Source organism: Festucalex cinctus, chromosome 21 (assembly GCF_051991245.1).
Source record: "Festucalex cinctus isolate MCC-2025b chromosome 21, RoL_Fcin_1.0, whole genome shotgun sequence".
Taxonomy (NCBI): domain Eukaryota; kingdom Metazoa; phylum Chordata; class Actinopteri; order Syngnathiformes; family Syngnathidae; genus Festucalex; species Festucalex cinctus.
In genome coordinates, this window is record NC_135431.1 from 18,703,357 (window position 1) to 18,723,632 (window position 20,276).

The 20,276-nt window shown below is 46.8% G+C and overlaps 1 protein-coding gene across 1 annotated transcript in view; it reads right to left on the reverse strand.

The window, feature by feature from the left end:
* Positions 1–20,276, reverse strand: part of lama4 (laminin, alpha 4) — a 136,511-nt gene that overhangs the window by 86,375 nt on the left and 29,860 nt on the right. The window contains exons 12-13 of the mRNA XM_077510561.1: positions 17,286–17,450; positions 15,927–16,120 (exon numbers count right to left, since the gene is read on the reverse strand). Of these exons, the coding sequence (XP_077366687.1) occupies positions 15,927–16,120; positions 17,286–17,450 (359 nt within the window). The remainder of the gene's footprint in view (positions 1–15,926; positions 16,121–17,285; positions 17,451–20,276) is intronic.

Here is a 20,276-nt window from a genome sequence, read left to right on the forward strand (position 1 = left end):
ATGCAACCCGTTGGTTGCCCTCCCAGGCGGAGTATGTCGCCGAGGTGCCGTCTCCATTGCGGTCTCAGGAACTTCTTCTCCGTTTGGTCCCGCTGGTGACGGGGCAGTTCTCATCTCCTATCCCAGACGAAGGTAGCAGTATTTCGACGCGTACTCACTGACTGCGTGCCGCTTGAGGGCTGCTACGGACTCTCCAGTTGATGCCGTTGGTGACGGGGGGGTTTCGCCTCCTATCCCAGACGAAGTTAGCAGCGTAGCGGCGTGCACTCACCGACTGCACGTCTATTGAGAGCTGCTAAGGGTACTCAGTTTGATGCCGTTGGTAACGGGGCGTTTCTCGCCTCCTGTCCCAGACGGTGTTGGCAGCATACCGACTGCGCGTCGACTGAGGGCTGCTAAGGAGTCTCCGTTTGATCCCGTTGGTGGTGAGGCGGTTCGCGCCTCCTATCCCGGACGGAGATAGCGGCATACCGGCGCACACTCACTGGCTGCGTGTCGATTGAGGACTGCCATGGATTCTCCATTTTGTCCCGTGGTGCGCGTCAATTGGGGGCTGCTAAGGAGTCTCTGTTTGGTCCCGTTGGTGACGGGGCGGTTCGTGCCTCCTCTCCCGGACGAAAATAGCAGCATACCGACGCGTGCTCACTGGCTGCGTGTCCATTGAGGACTGCCATGGATTCTCCATTTTGTCCCGTGGTGCGCGTCAATTGGGAGCTGCTAAGGAGTCTCTGTTTGGTCCCGTTGGTGACGGGGCGGTTCGCGCCTCCTCTCCCGGACGGAGATAGCGGCATACAGGCGCACACTCACTGGCTGCGTGTTGATTGAGGACTGCCATGGATTCTCCATTTTGTCCCGTGGTGCGCGTCAATTGGGGGCTGCTAAGGAGTCTCTGTTTGGTCCCGTTGGTGACGGGGCGGTTCGCGCCTCCTCTCCTGGACGAAAATAGCAGCATACCGACGCGTGCTCACTGGCTGCGCGCCGATTGTGGGCTGCCAGGGATTCTCCATTTCATCCCGTGGATGCCTACGTCTGTGGTATTGCATACGATCGATGGAATGGTTCACTGTCAGAGGGGATGGACGTTTGCTTCCTCGTCCCGATTGCGGCTCAGCGCAAGGGGCTGCGGGGCTGGCTTTTGGAAAGTCATTCTCTCCCACAGTGTTCACAGGTGTCGCGAAAGCGACTGTCGCTTGGGAGCTGGCTTTTGGAAAGTCATTCTCTCCCACAGTGTTCACAGGTGTCGCGAAAGCGACTGTCGCTTGGGATGTCGTTGGACGCCACATCCTTGGTTGCTCGGCCGACCTTACAGTGGGAGATGTTGTTCTGCACTTCGTCTCCCTCTTCCGGGCCGACAGGAGGCGGCCTTCTGTCCTTCTCCTGCGACAATGGGGCACGCTTGGGTACCTGACGGCGTTTTTTTCCCCTGGCCCTTTCGGTCACTGCGGCCACTGCAAGGGTGGGTGGTTCGTCTCCAACCGCCGCTGAGTTGTCGTCGGCGTCACCGAGTGTCTGGTGGATTTACGGTTGCTCCGTGCGTCACATCATTCGTCAGGATGGTGCGGCGGGAGGTGGTGAGCGACGTGGAGTCGCTGCGGCAGGGTGGCTGTCGCTCTCTTGGCCTCTGTGGAGTCCACTCGCTGTCCCCTCTGGTTTGCTCTGCGGGAACGGCCTCTCCCCCTCATTCGTCTGACCTTTCTGGGAGTCCGTCTGGAGTGCTGTTGCTACGGACTCTCCAGTTGATGCCGTTGGTGACGGGGGGGTTTCGCCTCCTATCCCAGACAAAGTTAGCAGTGGAGCGGCGTGCGCTCACCGACTGCACGTCTACTGAGAGCTGCTAAGGATACTCAGTTTGATGCCGTTGGTAACGGGGCAGTTCTCGCCTCCTGTCCCAGACGGTGTTGGCAGCGTACCGAGGCGCACTCACTTACTGCGCGTCGACTGAGGGCTGCTAAGGACGGTGTGCAGTCACTCCACCAGGGGTGTGTCTGCGTCGTCTGCTCTGAGGGGCGTGCCCTTGGAGGACATCTGTGCGGCTGCCTCTTGGTCGTCGCCCTGCACGTTTGTCAAGGTTCTGCAGCTTGGATGTCACCTCTCCTCATCCAACGGGACATGGTTCGGGGTCCTGCGGAGGCCCCGTTGGGGGGTAGTCTTTGCAGGGTCTTCGTGACATAGCTGGTATTCGGCGTTCCGTGCTGGTTACAGCACCGCCACCTGGCCGTCGGGAGGGACGAAATAGAACGAAAGTTACGAATGTAACTACGGTTCTATGAGTCCCGAACGACCGCCAGCATTGCTTGTCACTCAGAACCCTCGTGCTGGTTTGCGCGAGAAAGGTTCTAGAGGATGTGTTCTGGCGACGTTCCCTTTTTATACACGGGATTACGTCGGCCAGACCCATTGACAGACATATTTTGTCATTCTTACTCGATGACGCTGTCGCGACAAGGGGAATTCCGTGCTGGTTACAGCACCGCCACCTGGCGGTCGTTCGGGACTCATAGAACCGTAGTTACAGTAACTTTCGTTCATTCACACACAGACCTGATCCAAATACACACGCACGCACACCCATGATCGAGGAGGAAGAACTGGAGGAAAATTTAAGTGCCCTCCGCGAAGTAATATGAAAAGTAGGAATTGATGCCCTGCCCCTCTGGTCCAAAAAGAAGAAGTTTACTGATGAATCATTGGGCTTCATGGAAATGCCAACTCGAGAAACAAGAGATAACAGAAAGCAATACAGAGACATAATGTTAGCGGAGTGCCTTAGAGATCAAGGGCACATTACACGTGCAAATGAGGGTGGTCCCAACAAAGGGCTCCTTTCACTGGCGGAAATGGAGAAACGATACTGTGGGGGTGAGAGCAGGTGCCAAAAATTATCCCTGATCCAGCTGTCAGAGTGAGCTGCCGACCCAAACCCCCTACCCTAAGCCCCCAGACTCCCCTAACAGCAAGGCGAGATATCGCGCAGCGGAAGAACGTACCACCCAAGCAGCGAACAGGGAGGCCCTCATGGTACTAGCGTCTCCCAGTGCCTACTGGTCACAAGAAGTTACGGAAAGCGCCACTACGTACCATGGTCCTTCTGCGACATGATAGGCCTAGCTGACAGGCTGCCTGATTTAACTAACGGTGCTAACAAATGGATCACCGCCCTGGAAGAAAGCACCGCCGGAGTCACGCTGGCCTTGGGAGACATCAAAGCTCTGTTAATGCACCTGGTCGGAAAACATGCAGCAGAAGAGATCCTTGAGAGAGCTGGATTGGATGTGCTACTTATGGGGAACCAGGCTGATCATGTTGGCTTTAATGGACACCGTGGCAATGTCTGGAGGCAGCTGCGACAATATTATCCAGAAAAGATGGACCCAGCCAAACTGGAGGGCGAGATGTTAAAAGAAGACGAATGCCCCATAAAGTTCCTTCACTCTTTCCAGCGGAAGTGGAGAGAGGAAACTGGCAGCGCCTGGAACTCCAACAGCACCACTGAAAGCCTGTCCAAGGTCATGGTGAAAAAATCAATGCCTGACGAGGTTCAAGGCCGGCTGACAATGTGGTGGGACTCATGAAAATGGACTGGCCTCTATTTCAAGAGCACCTGGTGCACCACGTGGAGGCCCTACGAAAAGAAAAAAAGAAGAAGAGGCGCATCGTCAGATGAACGCCAAGCTCAACCACCTGCAATTGACCGAGCTGAGGCAAAAGAAGGACAAAGTCAGGACTCAAGCTCCTGTAGTAACGGTGGGAGTGCCCCAGACTCCTGAGCCTCCGGCTCCAACTGTAGCCCCAACTGTGGCCTCCTACCTACAGGTGCCCCAAGTAACGTTCTCCATGCCCCAAACATCTGCCTCCATGCCCCAGACAACTGCCTTCACAACGCAAACATCTGCATCCGTGCCAGCTGCTGTCCTACCAATCATCCCACTGGGAGGACCCCTGTTGACGCAGACCCTAAACGTTCCCATGCATCCTTCAGTGCCAACTGAAATCCACGTGCACTACAAAGAATCTAGGGATGAAAGAAGCCTGCCGACAAAGGAGACTCAGAACGATGGAAGCCGGCGGACGCCTGGCTGTGGAAACACAGGCCAGTAGAGTGCTCCAGCAGGCCACTATGGGGGACCACCGACCTCATTTGCCGACCCCAGGCGGAACATGGCTCGCCGAGGACCAGCACCCCGGAGTGCCTCATTCCAGAACCGCTCCCAGGGAAACGAATGCTGGGGCTGCGGCGAGCCTGGTCACATCAAACGCGACTGTCCCACCAACCCCTGGACAGAACTCAGAGATCCACAATAGGGGGGCCCAGAGAAACCTGAGGGGGGTGATCATCATGGCGCCAGCAGTAACAACGCAACCACAAGATGAGCCCACTGTTCCTGTCATCATTCAAGGATGAGAGCATGACTTAATGGTGGACACAAGAGCTACCTACTCCTTGCGTGGGGAGCACTGGAATAAAACTCCCCCTATCTGGCTCATCGATTAAGACTATAGGTTTCTCTGGGAAAACACAGCTCATCCCCCTTACCAACCAATTCCAATGTTGATATCAGGAACAAAGGTAGTGGCACCACTCCTCATCTCTGACCAAACACCTATCAACTTACTTGGGAGAGACATCCTCTGTGCGCTCAACGCCAACATCATGTGCATGCCAGATGGCATCTGGGTCGATCTGCCGCCAAAAGACTCACTACCGGCCTTCACCCTGATGCCAATCCTGACTCCACGAGAAAAACATTATGCCACTGTATACTCTCTGTTACTCGTGAAGACTGCACCACTTCTGTCGGACTGGAAATCATGGACTGAATGGATCCAGAAAATACTGCCCCATGCAAGGAAGCCATCAATGCCTGAACACTGTACACTTTTCTTTGATGAATTGCAAAGCCACAAAGACTATGAGATTTGCTGGAAGGAAACTATGGACAACAATTGCTTTTATGTGCACATAGTCAACATTTATGTAGGACCCCAAGGGGCAGCCGCAGCAATTACACTTCCATTAAGAACAGCTATATGGTTTCAAGTGCCAAATTCAACGCCACACATGAAACTGTTTGTCGAGAAGGGACACAAATCATGGGAACTTGGCCCATGGTGAAAGCAGCATTACAAATTATTGCTTGGCAGCACACCGACAATCCGTGCATCCATATTTCACTTGATAGACAATTTATCAAGATTTCAGGTGTTTTTTCTCTCTTTTTTTTAAAGAGCTCAGAATTGTTCAGTCGGTAGTCTTACCGATTCAACGTCTTATCATCATTGCTCTTTTTTGTGTGTGTGTGTGTGTGTGTGCGTGCGTTGGGGTGCGCGTGCGTGCGTGTGCTTACGTTTGTGTGCATGCGTTTGCGTGCGTGCGTTTGTGTGCATGTGTGCGTGCAAATACGTATAAATTTATACTCATTAATTCACCTAAAACCTTATAAAAATCCCATTACCCTTCACCTTAACCAGGTACTTCAGAGTCTCGCCAGAGTCGTGAGGTTCAAATGGTCAGGAGACCAGAGAAAAGGTCAGAAAAGATAAAGAGAAAAGAAAGATAAATCAAAGTGAAATCCAGCACCGACCAAACACTTCCTGCCTTCCCCATGGTTACAAAATCAAAGTCTTACACTAACCCCAGAAGCCTCTAAATTCCAACAAATTAACGAGACCAGAGGAAAAACTAAGGAGAGGAAGGAGGGAAGGATCGATGAGGCAGAGTGAGATCCATAGAAACCAGTACATCCAATCCATCAAAGTGAAATCCAGCACCAACCAAACCCCTCCTGCGTGGTTACAAAACCAGAGTCTTATGCCAACCCCAGAAACCTCAAACTTCCAATAAATTGAGGAGATCTCAAGTGACCAGAGAAAAAACTAAAGAGAGGAAGGAGGGAAGGCTAGATAAAGCAAAGTGAGATCCACAGACACCAGCACCCACTGATTCAACGGGCTGTGGGAGGGAGAGGCGAATTCTGTTTGAGTTTCAGTAGATGCTGGTGCGATGGATCTGGCATGTATAAGGACTGGCACCAAAGAAAGAAGCCGTCAACCGCGGCCCAGCAAAGCAAGCACTGTCCCCCCCCCCGGAATCCCCAGGCCACGGCAGCACCAAGGCCACCCCCACGCCACCCGAGCGGACACCGGTCGGCGAGCCGACCCAGACGCCCGGAACACCCCCGCCCCAGCCCCGGCCCACACCCCCGAGCCCAAGGCCGCAGAACGAGGCCCGGCGGGTCCCCACAGCACCTCACCGGTCCACCAGCCCCCCCTACGACCCCCCCGCGCCCCACCCAAACCCGCCACCCGCCACGACCAAGGTCCCGCCACCCCCCGGCCCCCAAACCCCCGAACACACCCCGACCCCCAACAACCAACACCTCCACCCCCCCAAACAAGCCGCCACCCCCCCCCAACAACCACCCGCCAACCCCCCCACGCACCCTATCCCCCGCGAGCCCCCCCACCCCCGGAAACTGGCACCGGGCAGCAGCGCAGAGAGGGAAGACGTGCCCACTCCACCTCCAGCCGTGTGGAAGGAACACAGCGGCGGGAGGGGGGAAGCAGAGGAGGAAGCACCGGGGGAGGGGCGGAACACCAGAACACCGAGCCCGGTGGGAAGAGGGCCCGGTCGTCACGCCAGCGTACTAGTGACACCTAACCCTGTTACTGAGTCCGCCAGCTCGCCGTCTGGCGAGCTCTACCCTCACACCGTGAATGTGGCCCCACCCAGTGTATATACGTGTATGTGCGTGTGGTGCATTAAAATTGGGAGCAGGTGAGTTGGAGCAGAGGGAAAAAAATTTCCCCTACTCCGATCCACCCGCATCCCCAAAAAAATGAATATGTATATGTGTGGTGCATTAAAAAAGGAAATGGAGGGACAAAGTGGTGGGGCAGGGACACAGATGGGGGGACCACAGCGCTGCCAGGCACTGCAGTCTATCCCCCCTGATGGCTCCCCACCCCAACTCACCCCGCCCCTTGGACATGAAGTGCATTAAAATTGGAGGGGAGTTGAAGGGTGAAGACGGTGTTTCCACCCTTCCCCACCCCACCAAGAAATGTGTTGTGTGCCCTATGTGTATATTTATAAAGTGTATAGTGCAAAACTAGTGAAGTGAGTAAGAGGAGCGACCAGCGGGGCCTCACCCAACCCGGCGGGTGTAGGTGGAACGCCCGCCCCCCATCTCCCGCCCCCCAGTACCCCCCCCCCCCCCCCCCCACCCACCCACCCATCTGGCACCCCAAGATTTCAGTTTTTGCTGTCAGCGAAGGCTGCGCCGTGACCACATTGATACACAGGCCAGCTTTTGTGCAAGCCTCGCTGTCAGTAGAACATGAAAGCCTGCTTCCGCGCGGCCGGACAAAATAATGGCTCTGCCAACTTGGAGTGGAATGAAAAAGCCCTCCAAGGATTCTCAATGCTAAAACGTGGCCTCCAAGAAGCACCTGCTTTGGGTAACCCAGATTACTCAAAGCCATTCCTCTCATATGTTGCAGAAAAGTCTGGGCATGCGTGTGCTGTCTTGATGCAGGATACTCCAACTGGGAAGCAGCCAATTGCTTATTACAGTTCTAAATTAGATAATGTTGAGTCAGGGTTGCCTCCATGTTATCAAGGCTTGGCAGCGGCAGTTTTTGAGTTTCAAAAAGCGGCAACAATAACCATGGGCCACCCTGTGTCCCTTTTCACCTCACATCAATTGCATGCTTTGCTTACAAGTCCGCGTTTTGTGCTGACTCAAGCCCGGCGTACAGGATATGAGGTAGTTTTGTCAGCACCTGAGTTAACTATACAACGATGTAATATAGTTAATCCAGCTACTCGCATGATGGTCCCGGAATCAGATGAGACGCATGAGTGTGTCCACTCAACAGAGGAATTTTTGAAACCACGTGATGATCATCATAATCAACCTATTGAGGCGGATCTCACATATTTTGTTGATGGGTCATGTTTTAAGGATGCGACAGGTAACCACGCGGGATATGCAGTTGTCCAATTGCACCTGGATGGCTCATTATCTAAAGTGCAGGTGAAAAAGATTCCGCAACCTTGTTCAGCTCAGCTTGCTGAGTTGATTGCACTGACAGTTGCCTCTCAATTGGCACAAAACAAGCGCGTTAATCCATACACAGATTCTGCATATGCTTCTGGTGTGTGTCATGTTAATGCAAAAATTTGGCAGCAACGGGGCTTTAAGTGAGCTGATGGTACTCCTGTTGTTCATGCAGAAGCTCTGGCTTCCCTTTTGGAAGCCATGATGCTACCATCTGCTTTGGCTATTATTGAATGCGCTAGCCACCAAAAGAATGACTCTTTAATTGCCAAAGGAAATAATTTTGCAGATGAAGTGGCCAAGGGAGTTGCATCAGCCGGGGCTGTGGCCCCCCTGCTGGTTGCGGGAGACTGTGAGCCTCTGACAACATTAGATTGAGGCCCAAAAAGTAGCCTCTGTGTATGAAAAGAGTGCTTGGAAGAAGAGGGGGGCTTCCAAGTGTTTGACAGAAAGATCTGTGGCGCAGCCCGGCGGGACATTTCGTGCTGCCCCTGTCATTGGTGAAAACAGCAATCTTGGATGCCCATGGTCAAGATCATTGTCATCGGGGTGAAGTGTTGCGCAAACTAAAAGCAGTTTGGTGGACCCCCTTCCTGGCAGCCATGGTGGATCGGACTTTACATGAATGCATTGTGTGTGCAGAACACAATGTGAGGAAATCCTTTTCAGCACCTCTGGGCCACATACCTACACCGGAAGGACCGTTTCATCATCTCATGATGGACCATATCGATATGATTGAACGGGTGAGGGGGTACAGATATGTTCTGATGGTAATTGACAGGTTTAGTAGGTGAATTGAGGCTGTCCCCACTAAAGGTCCTGATGCCAGTTCTGCTGCTACATTTTTGTGCAGGGAGGTGTTCCCTAGATTTGGCATCCCTGACCTGATCAGCTCGGATAATGGTCGGTCCTGCATTTGTTGCCAACATTGTGAAAATTAGCATGAAAATGCTTGGGATAAAACAAAAATTTGGATGTGTCTGCCACCCCCAGTCTCAAGGTGTGGTAGAACGTGCTAACGGTACCTTGAAAGCCAAATTGGCCAAAATTAGAGCAAACAGCAAGGGTAAGTTGAGTTGGATGGAGGCATTACCGCTGGCGCTAATGTCAATGAGGTCACAAGCTAACCGCATGACTCATCTAACCCCGCATGAAATGCTGACCGGTAGACGCATGCCTGTGCCCTTTTTGAGGGGCCCGTATGAGGGACCCCCATTAGAACAATGTGAAATGGAATTGACTTCCTACCTGCAGCACTTAGCCCAAATACACAAGGCTATCTCTCGACAGGTAATCGAGACCGCAGAGGACCGACAGGCTGAAATCCAGCCTGACCTGCAGCGTGTGGTGCCTGGTGATTGGGTGTACGTGAAGACGTTCAAGCGCAGGTGGAACGAGGCTCGATGTGAAGGTCCTTTCAAGGTCGTCTTGTCAACTCCAACTTCTCTCAAAGTCCAAGCTAAATCAGTCTGGAGAGTCCGGGAGAGCCTGCAGAAACGCAACCAGGCCTGGCCAGGGGTGACTACGCCACCCCACAGGGAGGAGCCAGGTCTCGGACGCCCACAGCAGCTAAGGAACCCTCTGCGCAGCGCGCTCCCAGACGGTCCAAAAGATTAGCGCGGGGGGGTGCCTAGTAGTGGCTCACTACCTTCACCTCTGTGCCCTAGCTGCGCAAGTGAGTTGGCATCATCTGACATTGAGCAGCCTAGTCCAGGTGATGCCGGAGGTGATAATTCCCCCGAGGGGGGTAGGAAGTGAAGCTATCCCACCTTCCGCCGCAGGAATGGGTGGAGATGCACCAGTTGAAGGGGACATTGGGGTCGGATCAGCTGATGATGGAGGAGCCGGCTCATCCGCCCTGGCAGCCCAGGCGGAGCCAAATCAGAGTGACTGTGTCCCTTTCCCGACCATTGACTTTGACCTCCTCCGTGAACTGCAAGAATATCAGCCTGACCTTGTTGATCTGGCTGCTAGCCCTACCGACTGACATATTTTACCCTTAGTTTAATGCAGAGTATAGAGGATAGGGAAGTGCGACTACACCAGTGTGCCCTAGCTGCAGGATTGGTAATTGCAGCGCAGGGGGCTTTAGACAACGACTCTGACAAAGACCTGACATATGTGAATACTCCCACTAGCCACTATACTCTGTCTAGTCAGTGCCTCCATCACAAACTTGTCATGGGTCGCTCCTACAGTCAATGTTACGTTTTTGCTTCGCTTACGCTCACATGTAATTTTACCCACTGTCTCCCGACTACTGGCTTTACAGACGTGACTATGACTATAGAACAAGCTTCTAAACTGATGCGCGTAGCCCACACTCGCTCCAGGTGTGCTGTTAAGTTGCCTGATGATAATGATATTGATAATGATGATCAAACTGTTAAAATTTTGGGTCGTAATAATAACCTGTTTTATCAATGGATGGCCTATTCAGCCCGACAAATAAGCAAACGCCCCTGTATAACATGTTATAATCGTAAACGCTTGCCCACGATGAGGCCCCTGCCAGAGTTGAAGGAGAATGATTGTGGCGTTTGTGGCGATGTTTTACGACTTGTGCGCTGTGGTTAGCATCAGGTATTTACCCTGAATGGGTTACAGAAAAGTTCCATTGCCCGCGGGTTTTGTCTAAAAATATGTCTATGACTGTCCCACCTATGTCACGTGTTGACCGTAATATGATACACCTGGTTTGTGTTGCTTTTGGGCACAAGTATAAGAATATGTGGAAAAAGACAGCTGACCGTTCGATGGATGGATATCTACAAAAATCCCACACCCTGACCAGTGTAATCTTGGGTGGTCGTAGGCTTTGGTCAGTCATAAATTTAGTCAACACAACTGCCCTGTACCCACTGCAGTGTGTGCAGGTCCTCCAGAATGGTGGTGGTCTGTGCTATAAATGGCACTTCTGGAACTCACAGTGTCATCCCTGCAATTGCAGGTGATACTTCCAGCACCCCACTTGCTGATGTATTTTGGATGTGTGATAATGATAATTAAGTGAGGGCTGTAATTCCCGCCCGCTGGAGGGGGCTGTGTGCACCTGTTATGATGACTGGGCAGATGACAGTGATGGCTACCACAAAAAAAGCTAGAAAGAGGTCTGTTTTGCGGCCAACTGCGATCACTGAACCCGATTCCATCTATATTTCTTGGGACCAACAGCCAGGATGGTCTCGGATGAGCATTCTGCTATTTCTGAAGATTGGATTCAGTCCGGCCAGGGCACTGGCTGGATACCCCATATTGGTCCAATTATTAATTCATAATATATTGCTCGTAACAGTAGGTGGATTAATTACTTGTGGTATAACCAGCAACGTTTTATTAACTGGACAGTAATGGCTCTAGAAAATATTCACAAACAGCTTCATGCTACTACTTTAATGACCTTGCAAAACAGGCTTGCGTTGGATACTATGTTAGCTGCGGAACAGGGTGTGTGTAGTATGATCGGGGATGAATGCTGTTCAGTAATTCCTACGCACACAGGTGATAACAGAAAGCTGACATTTGTCTTACAACAACTGACTATGCTAAAAAACGACCATGTTCACAGCTCCAATTGGAACACCAAAACTGAGTGGCTGGACACACTCGCCAAATGCTTTGAAAGTATGTCTTTTAAGAAGGTTCTTTCTGTCATTGCCTCTGTGCTGGGCCTGCTGCTCTTACGAGTGTTAATTACTGCCTGGTGTATATTGCCCCTGATCAAAATGTTGGTTAAGAGGTCTGTCGCTGCTGTAACTCAATTTCCAGTGGTGATTGATTCTCACGATGCCAAAATGCACTTGCCTACTGCCATTTCCTCTTTCCCTTGCTACTCTGTTTATGAAGATATGTCGGCTAATTATCTTAACTGATATCGCTACTTGATGAATGACATAAAATAAATGAAAAACTTAAATTTGGTATACAGGAGATATTGAATGATTTACCCTTCGGCCCCATCACTTTTTGTCGTTCTACTACCCGGTGTGCCCAAAGTAATAAAGTAGTTTTCACCCGCTGTCACTATATAGCACCCCCCCCCCCCCCCGCCCAAACATGTTGAGGTCAAAGAAGTTGTTATTCACCCCTGGAAATGGTTAAAACATTTTTATGTTTTAAAGGGGGGAATGACAATTGTTACTGACCTATTTCCGGTTCACTACGTGTATGATGTTTTTAGTCAGGACCAATATCAGATTCTGAATACTAGATCCCTGATAGAAGTGGTAACAATTAAGCTAAATGGATATACTTTGTTTTCTACACGGAGAAAACTAGTTGCGGACACTATAAGCGACAGACATCTTATTGTGACCAGATACTTGCAAAAAAATGACCGACAATGCATGGCGTAACATTGACTGTAGGACCGACCCGTGGCAAGATGTTATTTTCCTCCAAGAAGGTGCTCAGTGTCCTGAATATATCCAAGAAATGCTGATTGAGTACAAACCCAGCAGGGCTCTGAGATCTACAGAGTTGGGCCAACTAGTGGAACCCAGAGTTCGAAGCAAACATGGTGAAGCTGCATTTAGCTATTATGGTGTACACAGATGGAATAGGCTACCAACAGAAGTGAAGTCAGCCCCGAGTGTAAATGCTTTTAAATCCAGGTTAAAAACTGCTTTTTTCTTATACCTTTGATTAGGGACTTTTAAACAGCTTTAATTTTTATTTATTATTTTAAACTTCCTTATGTTATGTTTTAAAGTTTGTTGAATAATGTTTTAAGATTGTTATTGTATGTTCTTTTTAGTAATTTTTTTAACCTATTTTCATTTATTTTTCTTCCTCTGAATGTTAACTACTGTTTCTTGATGCTTATGTGTTGTCTTTCCTTGTGTAAAGCACATTGAGTTGCCTTGTGTATGAAATGTGCTATACAAATAAACTTGCCTTGCCTTGCCTTGCCGTGCCTAGTGTGTACCACTTTCTCCAGAATTTTAGAGATAAAAGGCAGTTTGGAAATGGGCCTAAAATTTGACAGCACACATTGGTCTTGACCAGGTTTCTTCAGGAGAGGTTGCACCACAGCATGTTTAAATTGTTTGGGGACTACGCCAGAAGACTTGAATAGCCGATAGTCGGAAGAACCTCTTTAAAGAAATAAGGGGGAACAGAATCACATGGGGAGCCAGATGGCTTAATCTGGTGGACATCTTCTAGAGATCTCAGGGAAATTACTTCAAATGAGTTTAGTACCACCGAACCATGGACCTGAATGGAAGGGTCAGAAGTGATGTTGGTGGTGGTGAGCGCTCTAGCTTTGTCAATCTTATCAATAAAGAATTGAAGAAAGTTATTGCACATTTCAGGGGAAGAGTTTGTGTTTGTAGGCTGAGGTGGTTTAAGTACTAAATCAATAGTTTTAAATAGTATATGTGTATTTTGATGGTTTGCCTGAATGATATTCGCGAGGTATTCTTTTTTTTAAACATTAATTAATTAAACATGCACGTGGTCGTTTGTGCCACCATAACTTGACAATGGCACTGAAGCTCCGCGCATGGAACGAGGCAGATCTCCAAGCTTTGCAAAGGTTTCTTGGCATGACTAACTATCTTGGGAAATTTATCCCCAACTTCAGTGAAATCTCTTCTCCGCTCCAACAATTAACACACAAAGACACTGAGTGGTTATGGCAGGTACAGCAGGAACGTGCTTTTGAGACTTTAAAAGCGCACATGTCAAGCCCCCCAGTACTGTCATACTACAATGTTCACAAGCCTGTAACACTAACTTGCGACGCTTCTCAGTATGGACTTGGTGCAGCATGCCTGCAGGAAGGCAAACCTGTGGCTTACGCATCGCGTACCCTCACTGGCACAGAGACTCGGTACGCCCAAATTGAAAAAGAGCTGCTAGCAGTCATATTTGCATGTTCAAAATTCCATGATTACATTTATGGCAAACCAGTGACCATTGAAACTGACCACCAACCCCTGGTGACAATTATCAAAAAGCCTATCCATGTAGCGCCAGCCAGACTACAATGCATGATGTTAAGGCTTCAAAAGCACAACATCCACCTCGTCTACAAGAGTGGAAAGCTGATGCATCTGGCTGATGCTTTGTCAAGGGCTCCCAGAAACTCCAGAGATCAGCTCGCGGACGAAGTGGATGATTTGGATGTGATGTCAGTCTGCTATGTGTCTTCTGTTCATTTACAGGAACTGAGAGAGCACACTGCTACTGATCCAACGCTTCAGAAGCCCAGCTGTACTATCAAGAACGGCTGGCCGACCAAATTGCACAACCTCCCGAATGAAGTGCGTCCCTACTTTCCATTCAGGGATGAACTGACGGTCGAGAACGATATTGTCATGAAGGGTCAGAAGACTGTTATCCCTCTGTCCTTGCAAAAGACTTACACATGCATTTTGCACAGGGGGGCACCCAGGTGCCGAGGCCACAAAACGGAGAGCGAGAGGAATCGTGTTTTGGCCAACAATGACGAAAGATATTGAAGACGAGGTACAGGCGTGTTCAGTGTGTAACAGCACAAAACCACACCAGCAGAAGGAGCCGCTTCTCCTATACGCTGTTCCAGAGCTCCCACGGTCAACCACAGCAGCAGATATCTTCGATTGGCATGGCCAGCAGTATCTGGTACTTGTTGACTCATACTCGGGCTGGTTCGAGATTGACCTGTTATGCAATCTGACATCTGCTACAGTTATTGGGAAACTCAAGCGTCATTTCTCAGTCCATGGAGCACCTCATACCCTCATCACGGATAATCGACCTCAGTTTACGAGTCACCGCTTTAAAGATTTTGCAAAGCAGTGGGACTTCAACCATGTGACAAGCAGCCCTGAGTATCCTCAATCCAACGGACTGGCGGAGAGGGCGGTCCGTAGTGCTAAAGGCCTCATGGAGAAATCTTACAGAGACAAAACCGACATCTTTCTCAACCTACTCAACTTAAGAAATACCAAACTTGGATCTCCAGCACAAAGATTGATGTCAAGACAGACACGCACCACTCTACCTGTCTCCAAAAGACTGCTTGAACCCAAAACGTGCAAGCCTCTAGAAGTGCGTGATCGACTTTTCAACAACAGATTGACACAAAAGATTTATTACGACAAAGCAAGCCGACCTCTTCAACCTCTATCTGAAGGACAGGTGGTAAGGCTTCAAACAACCAAAGGATTTGACTGCATCGGAGTTGTAAAAGAAACATGCAAAGAGCCAGGATCATACCTAGTTCAGTCAGAAGGACAATCATACAGGAGAAACAGGAAGAACATCTTACCTGTTGCTGAACCTACACCGACGCAGACCAACCCACAAGACTCTTGTCAGGACACCGAGCCGAATCCAGCAAGGCGCGTGACACATTCAAGGCATGAGCAAGTTGGACAGAATATGGACAACGAGCACACTAAGACCCAAGTATCGGTACCTGACCAGTCTTGCTATGATAATGACAAATTCTACAGAACCCGTTCAGGACGTGTTTGTAAACCCAACCCAATATAGTGGTTAATTTTTGTTGAAAGTATATTGTTGTTTATGTTGTGTTCAATTTGGTAGTTATATTGATTGCATGCTATCGTATATTGGAATGTTCATATCTTGTTGCTTCTACAGTTTTATGGTATTGGCACAATCTAAGGAAAAGGGATGTAGAATATTCTGGAATATTAGTGTTTTAAGATTAACCCAACGCGGATGCCGTAGGTTGCGCCTCCTACAGGTTGGCTGTAGGCAGAGGACGTTTTGGTTTTTGTTCGGCACTTCCTGTTGATTACCCGAGAGTAAACGCCACGTTCTGGAAAACGTATGTCTCTCTCTTTTATTACCACCACACACAACAAAAGGAAACAGTCACTTGACCCTAAAGCTCTGGGAAATTACCTCATTCCTTTGGAACTTGAGGACATTGCCGCTGTTCCTATCCCGCGTCTCCTCAAGTGTACTGGTTGCATTCTGGAGGAAGGACTGAGCATCGGACAGCTTGCTTGTGAAGCGGGACAAAGCCAACTTGAGTGGGCTGAGATGACCATGCGTAATCAGCGACTTCTTCTCCAACTGACGAATACGCCTTAGCACTGTAAATACAGCTAGGGTGAGGAATGTATTACACTCTGTATTTCATTTAAGTGTACCGTATATTCATATATAAACTAATGCCATTTTAATAATTGTGTTGAAATTGTTTAATTAAAAAATCTGACTGTATATATTTCTTTAGATTTCAGCTTTATATTGTTTGGGGCTTCTTAAAGGCTCAGTCTGCCATTTTCACTCAGGAAAATGCACTTTTTAAATACAGGATGTACACACTAACTTTTTCTCAGTCTACACATCTGTGCTTATATTAATGTCTGGTGGTGATTTTTTTTTTCACTCACAAAAGCTTACATGTGTGACAGGGATGTCATGATAAGGGCAATATCGTGATATTGCGATATTAAAACTGCCACAATATCGTCGTCGTCATGTTCACAATATTTAAAAGGAACACATTTGTTAAAAAAGTCAGGTTGATTTCCATTTGTGCAGTTCTAGCACCCTCTAGCGGCTACTTTATTAGTGCAATTTAATTTTCATTAGGGATGTTTTGGCCTTCTATGTTTAAAATCTATGCTAATTGACAGATGAAGACCTAATTTGCTTGTGAAGCGATCAATGTGTGCTTGCATTAGCAAGTAAGTGCCTCAATGTTGTTATTAGCGTTTGCAGGTGGTTTATAAGCATTGCTGTTATGTAAAAAAGCACAATATTGTTTTTTTTTTAGCATTAGCTCTCTTTTTTACAATATTGTGATCTTTTTTAAATATCGCCAAGGCCCCCACAATATCGTGATAATTATCGTATCGTGATGTTTGGATATCGTTACATCCCTAATGTGTGAATGAGTGAGTGAAAAAATAAAATCCGTGCGTGCTGTCAAATTGCCGCGGGAGTGACGTCACGCAGCCGACAAATTCGCCCGGCCCCGTTTGCGACAAGCCACCCCCCGCTCTGCGATTGGCTGGAGGGGTGTAAACACTGTCTTCCCACAGAAACGTCCTGCTGTTTACAAAACAAACACAAAATGGCAAAATACAGGCTTGGTGGGGGTGGGGGTTTCGGACAAAATCACCACCAGACATGAAGAGAAGCCCAGATCTGTAAATTGAGAAGTAGTTTGTTTGTTTAAATCCTGTATTTATTAAAGTGCCCTTTCCTGAGTGAAACCAGCAGACTGGGCCTTTAACTAAATGTACTTACAGTCGTGAGCTTCTGTTGACTCTTCAATGGTTATTGGCCCTTGTGTGGACAACTCAAGATTCCTCATGTTGCTTACAATACTTATCGCTTCGTCTGTGTTTCTCCTGACCACCTCGGGGTCCGCTTCCTGGTAAACACTGTACAACTCCCATTCATGGATCATTTCTGGAGACAATAACAAAATTATAATTATTATTAGTCCCTTGCAGGGTTCTAGAGTAAGCCCAAGCCTTGAGGGGGTGGCGGGGGGGAGAGGGGGAGAAAAATGTTAATCAAACAAATTACCCAACATTTTTAGGGCTGGGTATTGATTCAGATTTCTAGAATCGATTCGATTCGATTCGATTCACAAGGGCACGATTCGATTCGAGTCACGATTCATAACGATTTTGGATTCAGTTGAGGAATTCATTCAGCACATATTTTAGACAGTCAAAAGTACCAATGCTGCAAATAGTAGAAACTTTTTGCTCTAATTTAATGCATTAGTAAAAATTAGGGCTGTAACGATAAGTCCCATATCGTGATATTGTGATATTAAAACTGCCACAATATCGTCATCATCATGTTCACAATATTTAAAAGCAGAACATCTGTTAAAAAAAAAGTCAGGTTGATTTCCATTTGTGCAGTTCTAGCACCCTCTCGTGGCCAGGTTTTTAGTGCAATTTAATTTTCATTAGGGATGTTTTGGCCCTTCTATGTTTAAAATCCACACTAATGGTCAGATGAAGGGAAACGTAATATGCCTGTGAAGAAAGTCAATATGTGGAGGAACTCAATGTGTGCATGCATTAACAAGTAAGAGCCTCAAGCACAATATATCTATCTATTATATATATATATATATGTGTGTATATATATATATATATATATATATATATATATATATATATATATATATATATATATATATATATATATATATATATATATATATATATATATATATATATATATATGTATGAGCTCATTTTTTTTACAATATTGTGACCTTTTTTAATTTTACCAAACTCCCCACAATATCATGATAATTATCGTATTGTGAGCTTCATATCGTGCTAATATCGTATCATGATGCTTGGATATCGTTACATCCCTAGTAATAATATGAATATTTACATTAAGAATTGAAACCATTGCAGTTACATTTACTCTGATTTAAATAATTTATTGTTTTTATAAGGCCATGTTAAATAAAACAATTACAACCACAGTACAGGCTGTGTAAATAAAGTGACAAAAAACACTGACACTGACACGACATTTTTGTGACAGTTTTTGTGCAAATGTTCCAGTGGTGGTTGAGGGGAAAGGGTGGGTGGGAAACGATCGATACTGGCTTTCTCAGTGTAAGTGGCGCGGGCTCGGGAACGTTTGTTTGTGTGTGTCGATATATTGATACATGGTTTTATTTATCGATATTGGGATATGAAAGGGCGTATCGATATGATATCGATATATCGATATTTTAAACCCAGCCCTAAACATTTTAAAAGTGAATTAAAAAAAAAACTATTTTCACAAATAAAAATGTTTACTTTAGGAAAAAATACATTAAATTTTACATCAGATTATAATTTTAATAAATGTACAATGCCATGTGTCAGCTGTGTGAGACACTCATATCTTCCACACAGCTGTGTTTTCACAGTGTCTGTCGTGAACCACATCCCAGTTTCCCTGTCTTTATTCTATTCTTATCGCATCCTTGTTTTGTTTGGGTCCATATTCCATATTCCATATTCCATATATATATTCCATATATTCCAATTAAAATTTGGAGACAATGTTCTCCCTTGTTTACAGTATCTGCCACCAGCTAGCTATTTTGGTGCCCTAAGCATAAATGTTTTGTGGTGCCCCCCCCCCCCAACACTCCGTCCGCACACCCCATCACCCCTCCCCTGGTAGAAATGAACTGATCTGAGTATTTGTCAGTTTTGCTTTATTAAACAAAATAACTTGTAAGTAGGGCTGGGTTTGAAATATCGATAAATCTCTATCATATCGATACACCTTTTCATATCCCAATATCGATACATAAAACCATGTATCAATATATCGACCCCCCCATTTTTGTCAATTTATTTACACAGCCTGTGCTCTGGTTGTAATTTATTTAAATTATTATTTATTGTTTTTATCAGGCCATGTTAAATGAAACAGATTAATATAACTGCAATGGACTCAATTCCTAATGTAAATATTCATATTCTTACTAATGCATTAAATTAGAGCAAGAAGTTTCTACTCTTTGCAGCATTGGTACTTTTGACTATCTAAAATATGTGCTGCATGAATTACTCAACTGAATCGAAAATCGTTGTGAATCATGAATTGAATCGGGCCCTTGTGAATCGAATTAAATCGATTCTGGAAATCTGAATAGATACCTAGCCCTACTTGTAAGTGTCAATATTGAAGTTTTAAAAATGTTCACAAAAATAAGTGATAAATTATAAGTCTTTCTCAAACTAACAATGACACCAAATACTCAAATAAATAAAGCTAAATGAATTAAAATAAAACTCAATGCCACTACTATTAACAAATAAACATTTGGAAATAAACAAAGTGCAAGCAAGTTAGTAGAGGCCCTACAGAGGCACATGTCTCCATTTCTGGGCTGCAAAATCGGCTATCAGGTCATCATATGACAGCTTTTGTGCAATTTCTGCATTTATGTTAGGGTATGAAATGCTCCTTGAACATATTGAAGCATTGATTCTGTATTCAGAAATACAAGACAATATTCAGGGATTCTACAATTAAATATGGTTTTGAACCATGGTACAAACATTTTCTAAATTGATAAGGATTATGGTATTGTGCAGGCCTATATTTAAAACACAGGTACATGAAAATTTTAATAATCTACCTTTTTAGAGAAGGATTGATAGGGCACTATGTAAAAATTCTGGACATAATGTTAAAACTATGAATATGAAATAAGGAAATCTACTTAGCCTTAATATGATTATTATTATT